Consider the following 23,201-nt stretch of genomic DNA (forward strand, 5'->3'; position numbering starts at 1 on the left):
AGCCTGCCCTGTTCATGCTGTACATTGGCAGGAGGATTTTGGGGCCCTTGGAAGTGGGATCCCACTGGAACGCATCACACCATTGCTGCCATCTGTTCCTGACGCTCAGAACTGGGCTCCCTGGAGAAATGACGACACCAGCCGGTTTCCACTGGCATTGAGGAATGCCAAACGGGGCTGAATTGGCTTTCGGAGAGTAGAGCCAGCACAGAGCGAGAGAGCGCTGCTCTGAGCGCCACCCAGCTGCTCCAGTGACTGCGGGAGCAGAGGCTGGCTCTGTCCTCTCTAACCTTGTGCCTCCTAGCACTGCTGGATCCTGAGCACTGCCAGGAGTGCAGCTGGTGGGGGGCTTCTCCAGGGCTGCAAATTCTGTTTCTAGCTTCCCATTAAATAAAACTATACCAGCAAGCGGCCTGGTGGGTTTCTAGAGCGTGGCCATGCCCGCTTTTGTGCATGTCTCCTGCCCTCCTGCTACAGCCGTCCTTCCTGCAGGGGGCAAGCAATGCGGAGAGGGGCTGGCCCACTGAACTTCGACTTCCCCTGAAAGCCCTCAGGAGCCGCTGCTGCCATACAAACTGTGCCCTGTGCCTTCCGCCCGTCAGCGTGCCAGGGAAGGGGAGCAGCCTCACCAGCTCCTGCAGCGGGGGTTGTCTGGTCCCGTCCCGGGGCTGGAGAAGCAAGCATTGCTCCGCGGGGCTGTTCAGAGGAGACGCAAGGGCAGGGATTCTGGCTGTTGCTTTTATGGGCCGTTCGTGGCCAGGAGGAGGAGATTAAATGAAAGGTGGAACAGGCTGGGCCAGGAACTGGGTGTGTGCTCTGTGCGTAAAGCGCGTTGCACAAGGGGGCTGTGGCCCAATTTCTCTGGTAATAAATAACAACTTGCTTAATCTAGATAAAAATACCCCAAAGGCTGGGGAAATGTCCCTGGCACACTTCTCCAGAGCGCCCCCCTCCCCGCTCGTGGAATAGGTTGGCCCCCTACATGTGGGGGTGTTCAAGGTTATCCATCGGGGCCCGATCCCTGGGAACTGGTCTGCCCCCATGGCAGAATATGTGCTCAGCAGCAGAAGCGCCAGCACTGAGCTACTGATCCCTGGGCTCAGCCGAGATGGCGGCCATCACCCTTGGAGAGGCTGGGGTGGTCCCTCAAAGTCAGGGTTCTCTCCATCAGGAGCTACGTCCCCAGACAGCAGCTGTGACTCGTGAGGCTGAACCGAGGGGATTGTGGGCTGCCTGAAGGGGGCTTCACCTTGTCCTCCTTCCCCCTGCCAGGCCCCCAGCGAGTACGAGACCAGCCCCGAGCAGCTCTTCTACCGCATCGCCCACCTCAGCCGTGGGCAGCAGTACATGCTGTGGGTGGCGGCCGTGACTTCGGCAGGACGTGGGAACATCAGCGAGAAGGTCACCGTAGAGCCTGCTGGGAAAGGTGCGTCAGGGCCTGTGGGGTGGGGGGCAGGTGGGAGGGGTACTCTGCCTCTCTCTGAGTCTCAGTCTCCAGGACTTGCCATAGCCAGCACTTCGCGATGCTGCTCCGTCTGCCCGTTGGCTCAGAGCAAGTCCTCTGAGAGCGGCAACGGTGGCGAATCCCAGCCTGCGGGGCAGCACGGGGGGGTGGGACAGGCGGTTGTGTGCACGTGGGGTGCTTAGTCAGGCTGACATTCCTTTCCCACCACAGCCCCGGCCAAGATCATCTCCTTCGGTGGCACCGTCACCACTCCGTGGATGAAGGACGTGAGGCTGCCGTGCAATTCGGTTGGGGAGCCGGCCCCGGCCATTAAATGGACAAAGGACAGGTAACTGAAGCCTGCCTTTTCCCTGCTGTGCAACCCGGCTCCCTCTGTCTGGGAGGTGGCAGAGGGGGGAGCTCCAGAAGTCCGTGCTCCTTGGAGGAGCTGAGCTGTTGTTTGGGGGTGCTGCCTGGCATTGGCCTGTGAGACGGCAGAGTGGCTGAACAGCGCCACACGCCAGCTGGGCGGCTTTTTGGTTCCTGGGGTTACGTGCTCTGGAGCCCTGTCCATGCCAATTGCCACAAGCTTCCCGCTGCTGGCGGCTTGAGCTGGGATTCACACTGCGCTGGCGCTTCTTGTTCCTTGCAGCGAGGATTCTGCCATCCCGGTGGCAGTGGATGGACACCGGCTGATCCAGGCCAACGGCACGCTGGTCCTGCGCTCAGTGAAAGCAGAGGATTCTGGGTATTACACCTGCACTGCCACCAACAGTTGGGGCTTTGATACCATCATCGTCAACCTGCTGGTGCAAGGTAAGGCCTGTGCCAGGGAGCCCAGCCTGGTCTGCTCAGCCCGGCGCTGCCTTGGCCTGCTGGGCCCGCCACTGTGAATTTGCTTGTTGCTGCAAACGGCTGGACAGGGATTTTCCACAGACGCATGTTGACCTCCGGGGTTGTTCTTTCATGTTGCCAGAGCTTGGAATTAAGTGCCGGAGCTCAGGTGATGCAGGGGGCCCCCCCCAGGGGTTACTTGCACCTCCAGTGTTGCCCTCCCTTGCACTCCCCGGCAGGGACGTGACAGCCGCAGGAAGAGGTGGTGGGCAGGAGCAGGGCTGGGGAGAAGGCAGAGCAGCAAGGGGAGGGCTATGGGGCAGAGGTGGGGAGGGAGTAGAGCTCATGGCTCCTCCTCCCGAAACTCCCACACCATTGCCTCTGTGATAGGCCATTGAAGTCGCATGCTGTTGGTTCCGTTTTTCGGTTGGGCAGCCTTCCCGGGTATATTAGCCACCCTTGCCCAAAGCCATGAGTCGAGTTTTGTTCTGCAATTAAACAAGTTCTGTCCATGGGCCTGAGAGCTGCTTCCCAGGGGCACATCCAACCACGCCCTTGCCAGGCGCCCACACCAGCAGCGTACCTAGTGGACTGGCTCTGCTCTCACATGGTCTCGTGTGTCCAGCCAGCAGAGCTGCCCTGGACTCTGGAGTTACAACAGTGGGATGCCTCTGTGAGAGCAGGAAGCAGGCCTGTCAGCCTCAGGCATTTCCTTCTGGGAGTGGATATAAATGGAGCCATAAAGCTGTTCACGCTGAGAGGTCCGGGTGACCTGCTGCTAGCAGTGCTGCTGTGTATTACTCTTTGCTTTGCACTCACCGGAGCAGGGAGGCCAGATGGGACTGGTTTGTTTTCTGTTCCGGAAAAAGCTTTCTCTCGGGGCTTGTGCATTCAACCAGGGCTGTGGTTTGGGGCCCTGCGGGATGTCCAGTAACACTGATTTCCACTGAATTAAAAAGAAAAAAAGAAGAAAGGAAACACTCTCGTGCGCGTATTTCCCCCCATGTTAGGTTTTGCCAACTGTTTTGTGAGTTGGGCCCAAGTTCTGAACTGCATAGGTCCAACACTGTGATGAAGCTGGGAAGTCTCTTGTCTCCTCCTGGCTGGATAAAAGGATACAGGGCTCTCCCTGGGCATACGGGCCTCAGCTCACAAAGGTCATCCCTGGGCATGGGGCTTGCATTTGAAGTTAACCCTGCAAAGGTGCAGCTGCCTGGCTCTGGCTCTGGTGTGAAACGCGCTCAGTGACTTTGTGCTGTTGGTTTGGTCTAGTCCCTCCGGACCAGCCGCGTCTGACTGTCTCTAAAACCTCCGCGTCGTCCATCACGCTGGCCTGGATTCCTGGGGACAACGGCGGCAGCTCCATCCGAGGTGAGGCGGGGGAGAGTAGAGGACCAGGAGGCTTCCGGAGCACTGCGTGGCTGGGCAGATGTAGGGCTGCGATATTGAGTACGCAGGTGCTGAGATTCCCGCTTCCCACAGGGAGGAGAGGCAGTGACATAAATTCTGAGGGCTGCTCCTGTGTCAGAGCTTGATGTTGCTAAGGCTTCCGGGAGTGCTGGGGGGTGGACTGCCGCAGGGCAGCAAAGCCAGAGGCAGGCGTCGGGCTGGAACTGAGAGAGACTTGTGGCTTTGGAGCACCCCATGCTAGCACGGTGCGGCTCAGCTTCTGGAGGTGCCATCCGGTGAATGAGCCTGTTCAGGAAGTGCAGCGGCGTGCGTGTCTGGCAGGAGACGCTTGCGTGGCCCCCGTGCTGGTCTGCTCTTGAGTGGTGGGGTAAGAGCTGGGGGAAGGCAATGCCTTCTCAAACCGACAGCAAGGCCCTGCTCACGTCCGCCCCCGGCCCTGTCCCCTTCTGCACATTTCCCTCAGTTTTCTGTGGCTTTCTGGACTTCAGCCCAAGGCTGGGGCCATGCCCAGCCTGCCCGCGGCAGGGGTGACTGGGAATAGGTGCTGGCCTTGCTTTGAGGCCGGGGAGCCGCCTGCTACACACCCCCTGGAACCACCACTCACCCCATGCTCTGGGGGAAGGCTGAGGCTACCTGATACCAGGGTTTCCTCCAACTTTTTCCATCCATCGTACAGAATAAATCTTGTTGTGCGCACCAGGGTGTGTGTTGATGTGCACCACCCATAGAAACGCACCCTGCCAGCTGTGGGGGGCTGTGGGTGCTCTGCCACTCAGCTGTACTTCCCAGGGGCACATCCAACCACGCCATTGCCAGGCAGCCACGCCAACAGCGTACCTATCGGACTGGCTCTGCTCTCACATGGCCTCGTGTGTCCAGCCAGCGGAGCTGCCCTGGTCTCTGGAGTTACAACAGTGGCCGTGAGAGGCCGCTGGAGGCCATGTTTGGGAGCAGGATGGGATTGGGTCAGGCAAAGGAGGCAGCTGCCCTGGGGCCCAGCCGTATAAAGGGCCTGGGGCTCACAGCTGCTGCTGCTGAAGTGGCAGGGCCAGTGGCTGGGAACCCCAGGAATCTTATATTGCTGCCAGAGCCCCAGAGGCACAACAGGGCTGGCACCCAGCCCCCACTTCCGTCTTAGGCCACACCACTTCCTGGGGGCCCAGAGCCAGCTCCCAGCGAAGTCTGCCGTCAACCCTTAGAGCTGAGAATCGGTGATGAGGACGCCTGGGTTCTACTCCCATCTTCAGGCACTATAATCTAGTGGTTAGAGCACACGGATTGCAAGCCAGGGCTCTTGCTGCTGCACTTGTTCATCTGCAGCTTAAGGCTACGAAGTGAGAGCCAGGGCTTGTGGCTTTGACTTCCATCTCCACCACTGACTTGCTGGGTGAGCATATTAGTCTGTGTGCCTGGCTTTCCCGTCTCAAGGGTGACACTTCCCCACCTCGCAGGTAGGCTGCAAATCTCAATTAAATGTCTGCTTAAGTGTTTTTACAAGATCCTGGGACTGAAGTGGCTCAGAAAAGCCAAACGCTAATTGCTCTTTCGGCTCTTGTAGCTGCCTGGCGTCTAGAAAGCTGAGACCCTGAGTGGTTAGGACTCATCTGCTACCTCCCTTTCCCCTTCCCAGCAGGTCTGGCACTGCTGGAGAGCACTAGGAATTTCCTGTCTTTCCGAGCCCTCCTTTCTGCTCCGATTCAGCTAATGAATTCTGTGGCAAAGCAGCTGCAGATGGGGTTGGCGGGGGGTGTGGGGGGAACACGGACAGAGACCTCACTTACAATTAATTAAAAGCATGAAAGTAATTATAAGCAAATCTCCCCAGCCAGCAGCCTTTCACTTCAATGGACTCTGTTGATAAATTTGGTTATAATTGGATTAGAAATATTAAAAACATGCTGCCTATAAAAATAACTAACTCAGGGCTGGGTGTCTTGCCCAGGCAAATAATGACAGGAACCTTTGAAGCAGGAGCACACCGCTTATTTTAATGCCCCATCTGGGGCACTTGGAATCATAGACTCCCAGGGCAGGAAGGGACCTCAGGAGGTCATCAATCCACCCCCCTGCCCAAAGCAGGATCAGCCCCAACTAAATCATCCCAGCTAGGGCTTTGTCAAGCCGGGACTTAAAAACCTCTAGGGATGGAGATTCCACCACCTCTCTAGGCAACATATTCCAGTGCTTCACCTCCCGCCTGGGGAAGTTTTTCCTAATATCAAACTTACATCTCTCCCTCTTCAACTTCAGACCACTGCTCCTTGTTCTGCCACCCGTCACTATTGAGAACAGCCTCTCTCCATCCTCTGTTGGCTTTGTAGAAGGAGACAGCACCACCTGACGGGGCGGCTGTGGGAGTGGCAGTGCAGGAGAGTCTTGCGTGGAATGGGTGTTGAGGGCGAGAAGGGAGAAGCGTGGCAGGGTCTCTCCCAGTTACTGTGTCGTCCCTCCCTCCCCCAAGCTCATGCTCGTCTGCGCGGCTGTGATTGCTGGGCAGTGCCGCGAGCTGTCTGCAGGCCCCCTTGGGGTCATGGCATTTTATAAACGTGCCAGTGTCTTGTGCCTGCCACAGAGTTTGGATTCCAACGCACGGCGTTCACACTGGTGAATCCACAGTGTGTGGCCCGCTGGCGCCCGGGCTCGTTCCCAACGAGCCTGTTGCTCTGTGTGGCAGCTGGGGAGCCCTCCATCCAGAGGCTGTGGCCCTGCTGGCATCTTCTGTGCCGAGGCCACATCCCTTGGAGCCCTGGCGCTGCGCTGATAGCGAGCCGAACTGAAAGAAGTATGGCTTGGCGGAGTGGGCTGTAAGGTGGGTAGAAAGCTGGCTAGGTCATTAGGTCCAATGGGTTGTGGTCAATGGCTCAGCATCTGGCTGGCGGCTGGTGTCCAGCTGACTGCATCAAGGGCCAGTTCTGGGCCTGGTTTTGTTCAACATCTTTATTAAAGACCTGGAGGATGGGATGGATTGCACCCTCAGCAAGTTCACAGACGACACTAAGCTAGGGGGAGAGATGATATGTTGGAGGGTAGGGACAGGGTCCAGAGTGCCTTAGATAAATTGGAGGATTGGGCCAAAAATATCTGATCAGGTTCAGCAAGGAGAAGTGCAGAGTCCTGCACCTGGGACAGAAGAATCCCAAGCACTGTGACAGGCTGGGGACAGACTGGCTGAGCAGCAGTTCTGCAGGAAAGGACCTGGGGATTACAGTGGCTGAGAAGCTGGATATGTGTTAACAGTGTGCCCTGGGAGTGTGATTATTTCCCTTTGTTTGGCACTGGTGAGGTCAAACCTGGAGGACTGTGTCCAGTTCTGGGCCCATCCTCCCCCATTACAGAAAGGATGTGGACACATTGGAGAGAGACCAAAATGATGAGGGGGCTGGAGCACGTGACCTATGAGGACAGGCTGAGGGGTTTGGGCTTGTTTAGTTTGCAGAAATGAGAGAGGGAGGATTTGACAGCAGCCTTCAGCCACCTGAAGGGGGCTCTAAAGAGGCTGGAGAGAGGCTGTTCTCAGTGGTGACAGATGGCAGAACAAGGAGCGATGGTCTCACGCTGCGGTGGGGAGGTCGGGGTGGGATACCAGAAAACACTGTTTCACTAAGAAGGTGGAGAAGCAGTGGGATTTGCTTTGTTTTTGACTTAGAGCCACATCCTGCTACGTATGGCATGGGATTTCCACCTCACCCTCTGAACTGGCCCTAGGTAGGGTCAGGGGGCCGGCCCCAGCTCCCTCAAGCCACAACCCTTCCTTGATACTGGCTGAGCTTTACGTTGGTGGTGAAAGGGAGCCAGTTGATTTTGGACAGAGCTTTCCGGGGCAGGTTCATTGAATAACGCCACTGCCCTGGTCTGCCACCTTCATGCTGCATCTCCGAGCTCTGCCGGGACTAATGGATCCAGCCCTCCCACGGCACAGCTCAGCATTACGGCCCCATTGTCCTGAGGGGAAACAAGGTGCAGGGAAGGCAAGTGACTGGCTCAAGCGCTGGGAACAGAACCCAGATCTCCCTGTTGTTGGGAGGCCTCACAGTCTTGTGCACTGAGCCTGGCATGACACTGGAGAGTCTTTGCATCTAGTCCCACCTGCCGGTGACCTTATGCAAGTGCCTGGCCCGTTCATGCCTCAGTTTCCCCTCCTACCATGTGTCTGTCTCATCTGCTTAGATGAGGAGCTCTCTAAGGCAGGGGTCGTCTCTGACTGTGGGCCTGTTTGTGCAGCACCTAAGTGCTACTGTACGAGTGGCTCTTTATTTTAAAAAAAGAAGAGCATCTTGCTCTCTCTCTTGCCCAGTTCGGTCTGGGTGGCCATCGCGTTTGCATGTCTCTCTGGAGTAATACAAATTCACTTACCTGTATGTCAGTCTTGGGATCAAATGTCGTCGGAAACTCGAATCACACAGGCATCCAAGACTGTCCAATTGAACGTTATTTAGTGCCTTTGAATATTCATTCATTGGAGTCATGACGCCCGTTTGCACAAACAGGGGCCTCTCTCCCTGTTCTATTTTTGTTTAAGAATGAGTGAAAGTCAATGCAAAAATACATTTGTCAGTTCAACACGAAGGTTGAGATTTGCATACATAAAAAGTCAAGACGTTCCAAGTTATGATTCCCACGGCAACAGTAAGTCATCCACATTACACACAGACACTGATCCGCATGCCATCCTCAGGTACGCAGGTTGCTACCTTCAATTTCCTCACTCTAACTGTTCCATGCATCATTGAGATGTGTGTCATCACTTCGTGGGGGTTGATCCTGCTTGAAGCAGGGAGCTGGACTAGATGACCTCCTGAGGTCCCTATGATCTATGATTCTATGCTACTAGGATCTGGAGGAGTGTGTCAGACTCCCTAGGCTTCATCAGTAAGTTGTGGGGAGAGTGTCTCACCTTTAGAGGAGGGTGAGAAACTGTCCTCAGTGGTGTCAGATGGCAGAACAAGGAGCAATGGTCTGAAGTTACAGAGGGGGAGGGGGAGGTTAGATATTAGGAGAAACTACTTCACCAGGCGGGCGGTGAAGCACTGGAATGCGTTGCCCAGAGAGGTGATGGGATCTCCATCCCTAGAAGTTTTTAAGTCCTGGCTTGACAAGGTCCTGGCTGGGATGACTTAGTGGGGGTTGATCCTGCTTGAAGCAGGGAGCTGGACTAGATGACCTCCTGAGGTCCCTTCCAGCCCTGTGATTCTGTGTGTATTGATCCTATATGGGGTCATTCAGCTATACATCCAACATCTTAGGTCATGGTGAAAGTCAATTACCATCCTACATTACTTGGTGCAGCAAACAACCCCTTGTCCATAGGCTTTCTCACCAAGCAACGCAGACAGTTTCCTAAGGAGGGATTCCAGTAGCCATATGATAGATGTCCATGAGAGAGAACTGCAGAAGCCATGTACGAAGTTCAGTGAGCACTCAAAATTTGCACTCATCATGGGAGTTGAACATTTTGCTCATTAAGATACTTGGCTCCATTGTAACATTAAAGAGGTCCCATTAAGTAAACAGAAAAGCTGAATGCAGTCCCTGAATCAGTGACTTCTGCACATACAGACTGTTACCAGAGGATGAAGAGAGAGACAGCAGCCACTCGGACACTGGGCAGACCAAGCCTGGAGGTTGCTCTGCACCACATCTTCAGCACTGCAGGGACTGGCAGATATTTGGCGTTCAGTTTTGGGCAGACTGTTGGAGGAGAGAATGGCACTGTGCTCTCTCTCTCAGGGACTTGTGTTCATCTCATCATGTAATTCTCCAACTCTGAAATAAGCCCTTCACAGTGGGAATGTCTGTTTGCTCTGTGTATGATCAGAATGCTAACAGAGGGCTTGTGCGCACAAGGCACTGTTCTAAGACACAGGTTATTCTGCCCATGCTATAACAGTGGTGTTATTCCATTATAGCTATATGGGTCGATTTCTCTGCGGAGACAAGCCTACAGTTAAAGCAGAAGCATAATTCATAGAGTCATACAACTGGAAGGAACCTCAAGAGGTCATCAAGTCCAGTCCCCGCCCTCACAGCAGAACCAATTACCATCTAGACTGTCCCTGACAGGGATTTGTCTAACCCGCCCTCAAAAAAATATCCAACAATGGAGATTTCGCATCATCTCTAAATAATGCGCGTGGTCACGCATGCTCACACATTACATGAGCTGCCCGAACGAATGACTTGCTGGCACGCTGTGGAAGCGAGGCCTTTGAGCCTCGATGGAATAGGTTGAGTGTTAGACATTTGACAGGTCTTTCTTTGTTGCGTGGATTGTGGGGTTGCAAAGGGATCAGCTCAGACTTCGATGAGGTGAATGTTATTCTAACGACTACTTGTGTGTGTGTCTGTGAGCAAGCCTCACTCCCCCATAAAGCCCCGAGAGCCATTTTAAGGCAGGCTGTTGATGGGAGTGTAACAGGTTTATTCATCTAGGGCCCAGTGTGCTTCCAAATGCTCTTAATCATGTGAAAGGAGGCAGCATTCAATGACAGAAGCAGCTTCCTAGCAGCTTCCCAAGGGAGCTAGTTAATTCTGGCTTTCCTTTTATAGCCTCTCTCCAATCAGTCACATTCCACACTCACCTAACGCTGATGCGGAAACGAGTAATTGGTGAAGATGCTATTGATGGTGCAGGTAGGGCCTGACATGTCCCCGGGAGTGAGATCAAAGCTCAGGTCACTGCAGAGAGCTGGGGAGAGCGGAGCCATGGGAGTCCTGGAATTGCTAGCGCCTGGGAGAGGCGTCTGCTGAATGTCTGGTAACCAGGGTTGGAGCATCGAGGGGCAGAGGCCAAGGCCAAAAGGGCTGAAGTTCAGTCAGGCCCCCGCCGTGCCACAGTTCTCCGACTGGGCTGTGCAGGGTCCGCTTGCAGCGTGACAGCCCCAGCACGGTGGTGCTCACAGGACACACGGCACCGGACCAGTTTCCCTACCGTTTTTGGACCCTGGAAGGCCCCAAGGCTCTGGCGTGGTTCCTGCTGTGCTGCGACTGGCTCCTGCACCGGGATGGGGATTACTGGGGGAGCATTCCTAGCTTGCTAGTGTCCAGCTGGGCCAGAGCAGGGCGGCTGGAGAGCTGCAACCCTGACGGCTCAGAGTCAGCAGCTGCTAGGACAGGTGTGTCCAGAGCAGGTTTTGGCCTCCTGCCTTTTAAACTGCAAAATCCCTTCCCTGTCTTTTCCCCAGTTCCCTGCTCAGCCAGCTGTAGCGCGTCAGGCACTCTCTCCCCACAAACCAGCCCGGAGGGCAGCCGCCCCAAGGCACCTGTGTGGCGGAAGGGGGATGTGGTGCAGGCTGAGCGAGGTGGATATTCCTGCCCGCAAACTCCACAGCTGCCAAGTGAGCCAGCCTCGAGCCCAGGCGCTAATATCAATAATAAAGCAGGGGGGACATTACCCTCCCCGCTGCTCTCCTTCCAGCTCCATTTTAATAATCTAAGACCAGAGAGCTCCATTTCCATCCCCATTCATATGTATGCAATTAGGCAGGCAGACATGTTTACTGTGTGCTAGGGCAGAGGCAGAGCTGGATTTGAATTGGAAATAAGGGCTCCTTCCCGGCCTGGCAGGAGCACCAGAGTGCGGCATTCTGGCCTTAATCTGTCTGGTTGTTCTCCCCTGGTTAGCACTGCGTGGCTGTTGTTTGGCAAAGAGGGAAGCAGGGCAGGGGGGCAGCCAGCCCGTCACTGTCTGATTTTATGGTGTCGGGAGGAGAAGCCTGTTGAGCAGATTGGGAGTCGGTGCCTGAGTGTCTGGCAATGCTTCAGCCCAGTCCTGGCCCCACTGAAAACCTCCTTGCAATCAGCACGAAGAGACCCCTTTGCTGGTAACCTCCACAGAAGCTGTGGGTAGTCACAGAGACACAGCTGCCCTGGAGGGTGCACGGCGGCAGGGGCCTTTGCCTTCCACAGCTGTCTCTGCAGAGCCTCCTGTTCACCCCCCAGGACAGGGCTGGAGATGCCACGGCCAGTGCCGCTCCCACTCACTCTGGTGGCAGAGCGGCACCAGCCTGCTGCCGTGCCGCTGCCTGGGGGGCGGGACGTGCCTTGGACGAGTGGGTGCCTCTTACTAGCAGCCGGGGCCGTGTCAATCTGCATGGGGGGAGCCTGGAGAATTGTTTTCCTCTGCATTCATTACAGATGCAAAAATGCATTTGTCCCCTGCCCTCGTGGAGTCTGTGCATCTGCCTCCTTCAGCTCCTGGAGCTGCAGTACCACCTGCTGACGGGGTGGGTTGCAATGTGCGGTGGTCTGTTCTGACTCCTAAGCAAGGGGCTCAAGAGCTCTCAGGGCTGGGTACGCTGCGACGTACGTCCCACTGCCGCAGGACGAACAGTTACAGACTCTGGATTTGTCATCCTGCGGCTTGAGTGTCCCTGCTCATTTGAAACCCTAGGTGAGGAACCGTTGAATCCTGAGCCCCGTGCTGGGCTTCCAGGATCTGCACTGCATTAGGCAGGCCCGAGTCCCACGACCACGTATCCCGGCCGTCCTAGCATCCTCCCAAAACCTGGCCGCTGTAGCCCTTTGCCGGCGATGCATCGACTGTCCAGCAAACCTGACCGTCCAGGGGGCAAAGGAAGTTTGACTTGTGTGGTTGTGGGATGCTTCTGGTGGATTCCCAGAACACAAGCCATGCAGGGCCGGGGGCTGCAGCTGTGCTACAAAGCAATAAGGGTTGACACCCCCACCCCGGTCCCTGCTTGACTCAGGCTTTGACCCTCCATCCTTGTGGGGTCCATCCTGGAGAACCAGAGTCTGAGCCCTGGGTTAGCACAGTTGGTGAGGTAAGGGGAGGTAGGCTTGAGTCTGGGTTTGAACCCGGGCTATGCTGCAATGTAGACATAGCCTTAGTGTCAGGCAGTGGGCTGGAGCTCTGGGTTCCCTGGAGGACTGGCTGGCTGGGCAAGTCACTTAGAACTGGACCCTCCCGTGAATTTGGAGCGTGTGCAGCATGGGCACCTGAACTGGGTGCCGCTGGTGATGCCTGGGTAGGCTGTGAATTGGCCAACCTTGTACTCGGCGCAGGCAGCTAAAGCAATCCCCGGCCTCTTGGGCCCTCCTTGCGGCACGGGGGCGCTGAGATTCACCTCCGGCAGACGGGCGGGAGTGAGGCCTGCGGGGTGACTGGATGCGCAGGGCCCGAGCAGAAAAGGCCTGCGCAGCCGGAGGGGCTTTGCTCAGCCCTTTCCCGCCTGCTGCAGGCTGCACTGAGAGCCCCGCTCCTTCCTTCCCCCAGGCTTTGTGCTGCAGTACTCGGTGGACAACAGCGAGGAGTGGAAGGACGTGTTCATCAGCTCCACCGAGCGCTCCTTCAAGCTGGACAGCCTCAAGTGCGGCACATGGTACAAGGTGAAGCTGGCGGCCAAAAACAGCGTGGGGGCCGGGCGGATCAGTGAGATCATTGAGGCCAAGACCCACGGCAGAGGTAAACCTGCAGGGCTTCCCCCGCTCGGAACAGGCCCCCGGGCCGGGTGCCAGCGGAGCTGCTCGAACGTCTGTGGGCTCCTGCGCCGGGGCATTGGGAGGACGGTGGCCGCCCCTCGCTCATCACAGCACTGCAGCACGGTCCGCTGCTGGAGGCAGGATACGGGACACAGGGCCTGATGAGCCAGGGCCAAGCCGGGGCAGCAGATCCCAGCGGGGGCTAGCTCTAGCCGGCCAGAGGGGCTTCCCTTTGATTTCCCTCCAGGACAACGCTCTTCCAGCACTGCCGGCCACACTGCCCAGCACAGCGAGGAAGAATCCCGAGGCCACCTGCTCTGTATTGTTCCCTGCCACTGCCCAGTCCCCGCGCCAGCCAGGTGCAGAGTTTCACCGGCTGCATTTCCTTTCCCTTGCAGATTTTGCGTTTGTTGCGGCATCTGGGCAGTCGTGCGGTGCTGGGGAGCTCCCTTGTGCGGTGCTGGGGAGCTCCCTCACCCGCTTTGCTGTGCAGCATTAAACGTCGCTGGGTTGGAGAAGACTGAGCACGCTGAGTGTCTTGGGCAGGGTGGGGATGGGGCCAGCTCCCACTGACAGCTGGACTGAGTCCCACCTCCAAACTGCCTCAGATGCAGCCAAGTGAGTGGAGGCCATGGACAGCGTTCCTGCTAATCTGTTTCCGTTCACGTGCAGAATAAATTTTGTGACGTGCACTGAGGCATGTGTGGAGGTGCACCACCAGGAGACAGGCATGCTGCCAGCTGAGAGTTCTGGGGGCACTCTGCTAAATGCTGGCCAGCTGGGCGGCATGTGACTCAATCCTGGGGGGCTGCCCTGAGCTCGGTTTACAGGGATCCCTAGCCAGGGGAGGGGCAGATAGGGCTGCCCGCTCCGCAGGCCCTCACGGTATGTCCTTTTCCACAGAGCCCTCCTTCAGCAAGGACCAGCACCTCTTCACCCACATTAATTCTACCCATGCCCGGCTGAACCTGCACGGCTGGAGCAGTGGGGGCTGCCCCATCACAGCCATTGTCCTGGAGTACCGGCCCAAGGGCAACTGGGTGTGGCAGAGCCTGAAGACCAACAGCTCCAACGAGGTCTTCCTGACGGAGCTGCGCGAGGCCACGTGGTACGAGCTGCGGATGAAGGCCTGCAACAGCGCCGGCTGCGGCAACGAGAGTGCCCAGTTCGCCACGCTGGACTACGACGGCAGTAAGCCCTGGCACCGCATGGGGAGTGGTGTGGTTTGGGGGGGGCTGGCTGTGGAGCTGGGATTGCATGTGGGACTGGCCCCCCTTGGGTTCCCCAAGCCAGCAGCCTGTTTCAATGTGTGCCAGCGGCATTGCATTAAGGGGCTCTCTCTCCTGCACAGCATTTGGCTGCTGCCGGTGGCCCAGCATCCAGGTTCTGGCATGCACCCCGCCTTCCTCACTTCCCAGCCAGGCCCTCGCTTACAGCTCCCACTAACATCCCTGGGCCTTTCTCCAGCCCCTTGGCTCGGTCACATGGGGCTCTGGTGCCTGGCACAGAGCAGGGAAGGGAGTGCGAACAGAGAGCTTTGCCTAGTGGTTAGAGGCAAGCTGCTCGGCGCTCCTCTTCAGGTCTCTGCAGCTCGAAAGCTCGTCTCTCGTCCAGTAAAAGACACCCCCTGGCCCGGTCCCCCAGGACAGACCCGGCCACCACACCATCCTAAACTAGGTCAGGCTGATGGGGAGAAGCAAGAAGGAGAAAGCCGTCCCTCCAAACCACAATGGGAGCAGGTGCTGGAGGCATCCAGCCACGTGCCTTCCTGGCTCACCAGAGGCCTGTCCTAGCCAGAGACTCTTCCAGGCGTTTCTCCTGCCTCATCCCTAGTTAGACGTTGGCCCTGGCTGCCAGCTGGGGGCTGGATTTTAGACACACGCACTGCCTGGTAAGGAGCTCTCCAGAGTCCAGGCCGGCTGGGCCCCACTGCTGGGTCTGGCATGCACAACAGTACTGCAGCAGCCATCCCTTCTCTCTCATTCATGGCCGAGGCTCATTCCTTCTGGAAGGGCTGGATTTACTTGGCTGCGTGCTGGCCTGTCTGCATGGGTACTTTGTGCAGCAGCTGAGAGCCTGCTTCCCAGCCCAGGGAGACAGACGCGCGTGCGGTGGTCGAATGAGCATGCTACAGAGAGCAGCGTGGCCGCGTCCTGCTCCCCTGTGGGAAGCAAACGCCCAGCTGCCATGTCAACACACCCCAGGGCTGCACAGTCCACGGGAGCCCGCCCAGGCAGCCTGCAGCCAGTGCTAGATGCAGGGGCTTGCGGTGGTGATGCCAACACCTGGGATGCTGGTGGCTACTCCATCTCCTCTGTCATTCCCCGTCCAAAGAACGTTGAGAGCCAGGCCAGTATTTGCTGTCTGAAAACCAGCCCCCACTCCTGCTGCTCCCCTGCCCCGGCAAAGGTCGCAGGGGTCAGTGTCGCGATCCCTCCGGCACACGTAAGCCCAGGAGGGGTGTCAGAGGCAAGACCAAGAACTGAGCCCACGAGTCCTAACTTCCAGCCCCGGGCTCTAACCATTACACACTCCGCCCCTGCAGCGGCTGTCGGCCGCAAGCAAAGCCCCACTCCGCACACCTGCCCTGCCTTACGTCTCAGGCACCCGGTGGGGTTGTTCACACTGCGCAACGGGGCCCCGAGCCAGGCGGTGCCAGCTGTGTGCAGGGAGCGTGGGACCAGCCCGTGGTCGGGCTGCCGGGCTGTTGGGACAGGTGCTTCTGCTCAGTGCCTGGTCGCGCGTTGGTTCTCTGCGGAGACCGCAAGCGCGCGCTGGCAGTCAGGGAGTTGGAGGTGACCCAAGCGAGCGGGTGTGCCCACCGCCTGACTGAGGCAAGTTAGCCCTGCCCAGGCGCCTCACCCAGCAGGGAAATGAGGTTCGCATGCAGTTTTCTCAGGGAGCCCCCGCCCACACCTGCACACACCGCCATCCGCAATGGCTGTGGCAGCGACTCCGTGCGGGCTCCCTGAAGGCAGGGAAGGTGCCGACCGAACGCCGGTGGGTCAGAGCATCCGTGCTTTGTAGCACGTGGTCGTGTGTTAGGAACCTGAATCCTGGCAGGGGAGCCAGAGGGGCACCAGGGAAGGACACCTCTTAGCTGCCATTTCCAGGATGTTGCTGCACTGGTGTGTCAAGCGTGTGCTTAGCCCAGGGGTTCCCATGCGGGGCTGTAGGAAGGGCCGGGTGACTCTGGAGCCGTGTGCTTAGCCCAGGGGTTCCCATGAGGGGCTGTAGGAAGGGCTGGGTGACTGTAGCCGTGTGCTTAGCCCAGGGGTTCCCATGCAGGGCTGTAGGAAGGGCCGGGTGACTGTAGCCGTGTGCTTAGCCCAGGGGTTCCCATGCGGGGCTGTAGGAAGGGCCGGGTGACTCTGTAGCCGTGTGCTTAGCCCAGGGGTTCCCATGCGGGGCTGTAGGAAGGGCCGGGTGACTGTAGCCGTGTGCTTAGCCCAGGGGTTCCCATGAGGGGCTGTAGGAAGGGCCGGGTGACTCTGCAGCCGTGTGCTTAGCCCAGGGGTTCCCATGAGGGGCTGTAGGAAGGGCTGGGTGACTGTAGCTGTGTGCTTAGCCCAGGGGTTCCCGTGCGGGGCTGTAGGAAGGGCCGGGTGACTGTAGCCGTGTGCTTAGCCCAGGGGTTCCTGTGCGGGGCTGTAGGAAGGGCCGGGTGACTCTGGAGCCGTGTGCTTAGCCCAGGGGTTCCCGTGCGGGGCTGTAGGAAGGGCCGGGTGACTCTGGAGCCGTGTGCTTAGCCCAGGGGTTCCCGTGCGGGGCTGTAGGAAGGGCCGGGTGACTCTGCAGCCGTGTGCTTAGCCCAGGGGTTCCCATGCGGGGCTGTAGGAAGGGCCGGGTGACTGTAGCCGTGTGCTTAGCCCAGGGGTTCCCATGCGGGGCTGTAGGAAGGGCCGGGTGACTCTGTAGCCGTGTGCTTAGCCCAGGGGTTCCCGTGCGGGGCTGTAGGAAGGGCCGGGTGACTCTGCAGCCGTGTGCTTAGCCCAGGGGTTCCCATGCGGGGCTGTAGGAAGGGCCGGGTGACTCTGTAGGCGTGTGCTTAGCCCAGGGGTTCCCATGAGGGGCTGTAGGAAGGGCCGGGTGACTCTGTAGCCGTGTGCTTAGCCCAGGGGTTCCCGTGCGGGGCTGTAGGAAGGGCTGGGTGACTGTAGCCGTGTGCTTAGCCCAGGGGTTCCCGTGCGGGGCTGTAGGAAGGGCCGGGTGACTCTGGAGCCGTGTGCTTAGCCCAAGGGTTCCCATGAGGGGCTGTAGGAAGGGCCGGGTGACTCTGTAGGCGTGTGCTTAGCCCAGGGGTTCCCATGCGGGGCTGTAGGAAGGGCCGGGTGACTGTAGCCGTGTGCTTAGCCCAGGGGTTCCCATGCGGGGCTGTAGGAAGGGCCGGGTGACTCTGCAGCCGTGTGCTTAGCCCAGGGGTTCCCATGCGGGGCTGTAGGAAGGGCCGGGTGACTCTGCAGCCGTGTGCTTAGCCCAGGGGTTCCCGTGCGGGGCTGTAGGAAGGGCTGGGTGACTGTAGCCGTGTGCTTAGCCCAGGGGTTCCCATGAGGGGCTGTAGGAAGGGCCGGGTGACTCTGCAGCCGTGTGCTTAGCCCAGGGGTTCCCGTGCGGGGCTGTAGGAAGGGCCGGGTGACTGTAGACGTGTGCTTAGCCCAGGGGTTCCCGTGCGGGGCTGTAGGAAGGGCCGGGTGACTCTGCAGCCGTGTGCTTAGCCCAGGGGTTCCCATGCGGGGCTGTAGGAAGGGCCGGGTGACTCTGTAGCCGTGTGCTTAGCCCAGGGGTTCCCGTGCGGGGCTGTAGGAAGGGCCGGGTGACTGTAGCCGTGTGCTTAGCCCAGGGGTTCCCATGAGGGGCTGTAGGAAGGGCCGGGTGACTCTGTAGCCGTGTGCTTAGCCCAGGGGTTCCCGTGCGGGGCTGTAGGAAGGGCCGGGTGACTGTAGCCGTGTGCTTAGCCCAGGGGTTCCCATGAGGGGCTGTAGGAAGGGCCGGGTGACTCTGTAGCCGTGTGCTTAGCCCAGGGGTTCCCATGCAGGGCTGTAGGAAGGGCCGGGTTACTCTGTAGCCGTGTGCTTAGCCCAGGGGTTCCCATGCGGGGCTGTAGGAAGGGCCGGGAGACTCTGTAGCCATGCGGCTTGGGTGGGGTGAGCTCCCAACATCCCAGCTCTGTGCTGCAGCCAGAGGAGAAGCACGCAGCATGGACAGGCGCACCTGCAAGGCTGGACTCTGGCTAGAGGGGCTCAGAATGGGCGTGAGTACACACCCTGGGCTCCAGGCAGGTTGTACAGCCGACGCCAGGGCCCTGCTCACCCTTTGGTAGCAGTGCGAGCTGGAGTAACACTAGTGAGGGTTGGCACACTCCCCAGGGCCGTGTAAATACAGGGTGAGTGTGCAACACCCTCGTCTAACCAGTCAGTGCCCGTCTCAGCCAGCAGCGCCGTGAGGCCAGCTTATCTCCTGGTTCCTTAGGCTCCCAGGCTGGCTGGAAGCAGAGCAAGACAGAGCCATGTGCCTGACCACCCCAGACCTCTTCCCCTGCCCGCACCTAACACCCCTCTGCAGCCCTCCCCCGTCAGCCAGCCAGGCCTGGACGCTAGCCAGGTGCCTGAGCTGGGGCCTAAGGTGGGTGTATGGCTCTGCCCTAGGTACCATACCCCCAATCAAGTCTGCTCAGGGGGAGGGGGACGACGTGAAGAAGCTTTTCACCATCGCCTGCCCTGTGATCCTGGCCACGCTCGGTGCGGCCCTGCTCTTCATCATCCGCAAGAAGAGGAAGGAGAAGCGTCTGAAGCGGTTGAGAGGTGAGGTGGGAGCCCGGGGGGGATTTGGTGTCTCCTGCCGTGGAGGAAAGCAGCAGCCACACCCAGACTCTTAAGGCCATGTCTGTACGAGGTGCGGCAGCCAACTGCCGAGATGCGATTTTAGCCAGGCCGATTGCATAGCTAACACCAACTCGTCGGCAGCCGCCTGCTGTGGCCGTCAACACGGAGGAAGGTCGCTGCTGGTGAGGAGTGCCAGGGTCAGCCAGGCACAAAGCAAAGCCCCAGAAGATGAGCCCTGAGCGGGTCGGTCTTCTGCAGCTGTATAGACATAGGCCGAGTGAGTGTGTCTGCACTGTCGTTACATGCCCTGATTAAGTCCTACCTGGTCAGGGGGCTGCGTATTGGGCAATGCAGGGCAGAGAGATTCAGGCCTGCCAGGAGCCTGCGAGTCACACGGTGATGAAAAGCCAAGTTCCCGCTCTGGGTTAGTTAACGCTGCTCGGGCCAGCAGCTAAGGGAGGGTGCCCTGTTGTCCAGAAGGATAGAACAAAAGTCCCGTGCTCTGGTTCCCAAGCCGCAGGCCAGCTCTGACAGAGGCTGCTGCACTGTGAAAGGGAGGGAAGGAGCCTTCAGCAGCACCGTCTCCCTGAGGCCCGGGCTCTGCTCCGTCCCCCGAGGGCTGAACCCAAGGCGGGAGTGCACAGGAAGTGAGCACAGAAGTATTTAGACTGAGCTTTTCCTGCGTGGCTCATGATTCTGGGGCCCAGTGGCAGCCACGAGAGGCGTCATTCCCAGAAGGGCGCTGAGGGCTTTCTGGAGATGCCTCCCTGACCACTAGTCACGCTGGAGTATCTGGGCTGTCATTTGCGTTGCCCTCATGGGCCTGGGCCCCACTGTGCTGGCCCTGAGCAGACAGAGTGAGAAGTGCATAGGAAAGCGAGAGCAGGGAGGGAGGATCCTAGCAAACAGGCAGGCAGCATCACGGTAGTTACCTGAGGTTTGTTAATATCTTGGCAGGGGAGGTTGAGAGGCGGTTCCTTGACAGCGGCCTCGGAGTGGCATGTTCCACTGCAGCGTTCCTGGGTGGCAGGTTGTCATTCTTTAACTGTAGCCATCAGAGATGGTTGGTGCCATCAAACGCCTTTGGGCTTTAAAGGGTTTGACCCTGGCCAGACATGTTCCAGCTGGCCCTGGTAACTTCCGGCTGCAGCTTTGGCATTTGGCAGGGCAGGAGAGGGTCTTGAGGGAGCCGTCTCCCTAGAAAGCCCGGCTTGCACGTTCACATTGGGCAGATTTCCCCGCTGTGTTCTGAGCCGGCGGGTAACAGGCCTCTTGGAGCTGTGTGGGAAGATGTTACCAAGTCCCCATAGTACACACAGGCGCTTTGTGAAACAGAGAACTTTGGCAGGGGGGGGTTCAGCACCACACTGCCATGGTTAACAGGAGGCAGCAGCTTTCTAGTGGAAAACACGAGCTAGGTGTTCTGCAATGGTCCTGCACAGGCGGGGGAGATGGTATCGGACAGACGAACCCGTAAGCTGCTCTGCTGGGACATCACTAGATGTGGGAGAAGTAGACAGACAGACAGACAACCTGCCCCTGCTGGTTTTTGCAGCACTCATTTCTATGCTTTCGCACGTCAGCGTAGATCGCCGTTCCAACCCTGTCGGGTCTCTTGGGTGCCAGGTTGTGTTGCTCTTAACCACGCACTCAACAGGACAGAAGTTTGCTTGGATGTGTGAGGCCAAGAGCTTCGCTGACTGGAAGGTTTTTTTTTTTTTTTTCTTTCTGTGTAGCAAACTAATTGGGTCAGATAGTTTAAAAAAAATGAGCGTCTCTGACAATAGCAGCAGAGGTGGTTTGGTGGCAGGACATGGGTTGTACACACCAGAGTTCATGCTGACCCTGTCTGTGCGCATGTCATACACCATCCTGCCTCGCATATCGCCGGGAAACCTGGTCTAGAAACTTGCCTTGCCACCCCTCGCCCAGCACCCATCAGTCCGCAGTGGGAACAGAGCAGCGTCACGGCTCCCTTACACACCTCTCTCTTGTATTACAGACGCAAAGAGCTTGGCAGAAATGCTGATCAGGTGGGTGAGCAGCAGCTTGTTTCCTCCTGTAAGGACCCCCCCCGTTGCTCATGGCACTCTGGGTGTGCCCGCACAGGCTGCAGTCCCTATTCCCGCTTGCTGTGTAGACAGGCCCAGAGTGCGGCTGATGCTCCCTTTCTAGGACTGCTTGAAAGCCGGGGTAGCCACTGGCATTTTTTTCAAGGCTATCGCTGCCTCGGGCCCTGTTCCGAGTGCCACGGACGAAGTGGCCTGTGGGGCTCCCTGCCCCACGAGGGTGTTCGAACCCCTGTCTGGGAGCCGGGCATCATACCCAGCCTTGCCCCGGCAGTGGGAGGCTGGCCAGGACAGGCACCCATGTCCTGCTTATCTCGCCTCTCGGGCGCTGCAGGAACCGGCGGCATGTGCTTTTGGAGCACAGCAGAGAGTCGGGTTTGCCCACTAGTCCAAGTCCTGAGAACTGCATAACACAGTCCGGCAGCTTTCCCACGCTTGTCCTTCCTCCCCAGCCACAGGGCCAGCAGCCAGTGGCAAGGTGGGAGGGGGCCTGGCTCTGTACCCCCACGATGGGCGGGGCCAAGGCCAAAAGAGGCAAGGCTCAGGGCAGTCAGCCCTGCCCCCCCCCGCTACTCGGCATTTCAAAGAGGCCTGGAGATCCTGCTGCTACTGCAGCACCAGCTGGAGCTCCAGGAAATGCCAGGCCCGTGGACAACTGCCCCATGTGTCCCTTGTCCCCCTCCCGCTGTCCACAGCTCGTTGGTTCGGTGCACGCCGGCCATCCCCACCTGGGCCGGGTGCGCCAGGGACGAGGCGGGACCGCTGTGGTCACTGGCTTCTCTTCCCTCTGCAGCAAGAACAACCGGAGCTTTGACACACCAGTGAAAGGGCCGCCCCAGGGGCCCCGGCTGCACATCGATATCCCCCGCGTGCAGCTGCTCATCGAGGACAAGGAGGGCATCAAGCAGCTGGGTGAGTGTGGCTCTTGCCTGAGGTCTCCTGGCACTCGGCCTTAATGCAGTGAAGAGAGTCACTGGGCACCCCCCGCCCTGCGCCTTGCCCACAGGCTCCCGGCTGTGCCTGGCCAGCGTGTTGCTCACTGGGACAGGGATGGCTGGAGGTGGAGGGAAGTACCTAGAGAAGGGCCCATGGGAGGGAGAATCTTTCCCTTGCCACCCTTCTGGCCAGGGAAATGCTGTTCCCAGGTAAATACCTGTCTGCTCTGGCCGCTGAGCATGAGCACGTCATGCCAAGAGCCCAGCCTGAGCAAGGCGTGTGGTTTCCCTTCACACTGGCACCTCGTCCCCATTCCTCATGCCCTGGTATTCACTCTGCCTTAGCCGCGCGGCCGAGATCGCTTGTGATCACTCTGGCACTCCTGGTCGCTTCCCGGGGACCTGGGCCATGAGCCCCCCTCCCCTGCCCCAAGTGTCACTTCCACTGCCCTGCTCACTACACACTCACAGCACGGGAGCTGTGGGAGGCCTCAGCTCGGCTGTGCACATGGAGCCTGGCCCGGGAGCAGGACCGTGTGGGAGGTCCCCAAGCAGGGCAAGCCAGAGATCCGTTGGGTGAGGATTTACAGGCACGTGGGTCAGGACAGCAGAGGCTTGCGATGCCGGCTGCTCACTAGTGATGTGTCTGTGGTGCTGCTGGAGCTCAGTCCCCAAACTCCTCTCCTTGCAGGGGACGATAAAGCTACGATACCCGTGACAGACACTGAGTTCAGCCAAGCTGTGAATCCCCAGAGCTTCTGCACGGGGGTGTCTTTGCACCATCCGGCTCTGATCCAGAACACAGGGCCCTTGATCGACATGTCTGATATTCGACCTGGAACCAGTAAGTCCTGGAGGCGGGTTGGCAGGTCCCTCTTCCTCTAGAGGCAGAGAAGAAACTGAGCCAGGCTGTCCCCTGCCCTGGCTGAGGATCCCAGCCTGCAGGGGAGCTGTCTCCTCCCCGACCACCTTGGGTGGACTTAGGCAGGCTCTGAGGTGCCCACCAGATCCAGCCCCCGGTGGCTGTGAGAACCCTGCTGGGGCTCAGGCGTGAGACAGGGCGAGGGGGTGTGGTTTGGATATGTGTGCTTCGACCTGCACAGTGCAAACTGCTCTCTTGCCTATGGAAACCGTTCCAATTCAGTGGGCTGCACGTTGTGCCAGGCTGGTGTGCGGCTGCCCTGTGCAGGCCGGGGGTTAGGCTGGGGGCCCATGCTGTGGGCTGTGTAGGCTCTAAGCCACACTTGTG

The 23,201-nt window shown here is 58.7% G+C and overlaps 1 protein-coding gene across 1 annotated transcript in view; it reads left to right on the top strand.

The window, feature by feature from the left end:
* The window catches only part of DSCAML1 (DS cell adhesion molecule like 1), a 293,581-nt gene that overhangs the window by 264,564 nt on the left and 5,816 nt on the right, over positions 1–23,201 (top strand). Inside the window, exons 22-31 of the mRNA XM_074977017.1 lie at positions 1,273–1,426; positions 1,676–1,793; positions 2,097–2,260; positions 3,551–3,649; positions 12,921–13,109; positions 14,030–14,317; positions 18,772–18,927; positions 20,951–20,981; positions 21,811–21,929; positions 22,644–22,796. Coding sequence (XP_074833118.1) covers positions 1,273–1,426; positions 1,676–1,793; positions 2,097–2,260; positions 3,551–3,649; positions 12,921–13,109; positions 14,030–14,317; positions 18,772–18,927; positions 20,951–20,981; positions 21,811–21,929; positions 22,644–22,796 — 1,471 coding nt within the window. The remainder of the gene's footprint in view (positions 1–1,272; positions 1,427–1,675; positions 1,794–2,096; positions 2,261–3,550; positions 3,650–12,920; positions 13,110–14,029; positions 14,318–18,771; positions 18,928–20,950; positions 20,982–21,810; positions 21,930–22,643; positions 22,797–23,201) is intronic.

This window comes from Carettochelys insculpta, chromosome 25, assembly GCF_033958435.1.
Source record: "Carettochelys insculpta isolate YL-2023 chromosome 25, ASM3395843v1, whole genome shotgun sequence".
Taxonomy (NCBI): domain Eukaryota; kingdom Metazoa; phylum Chordata; order Testudines; family Carettochelyidae; genus Carettochelys; species Carettochelys insculpta.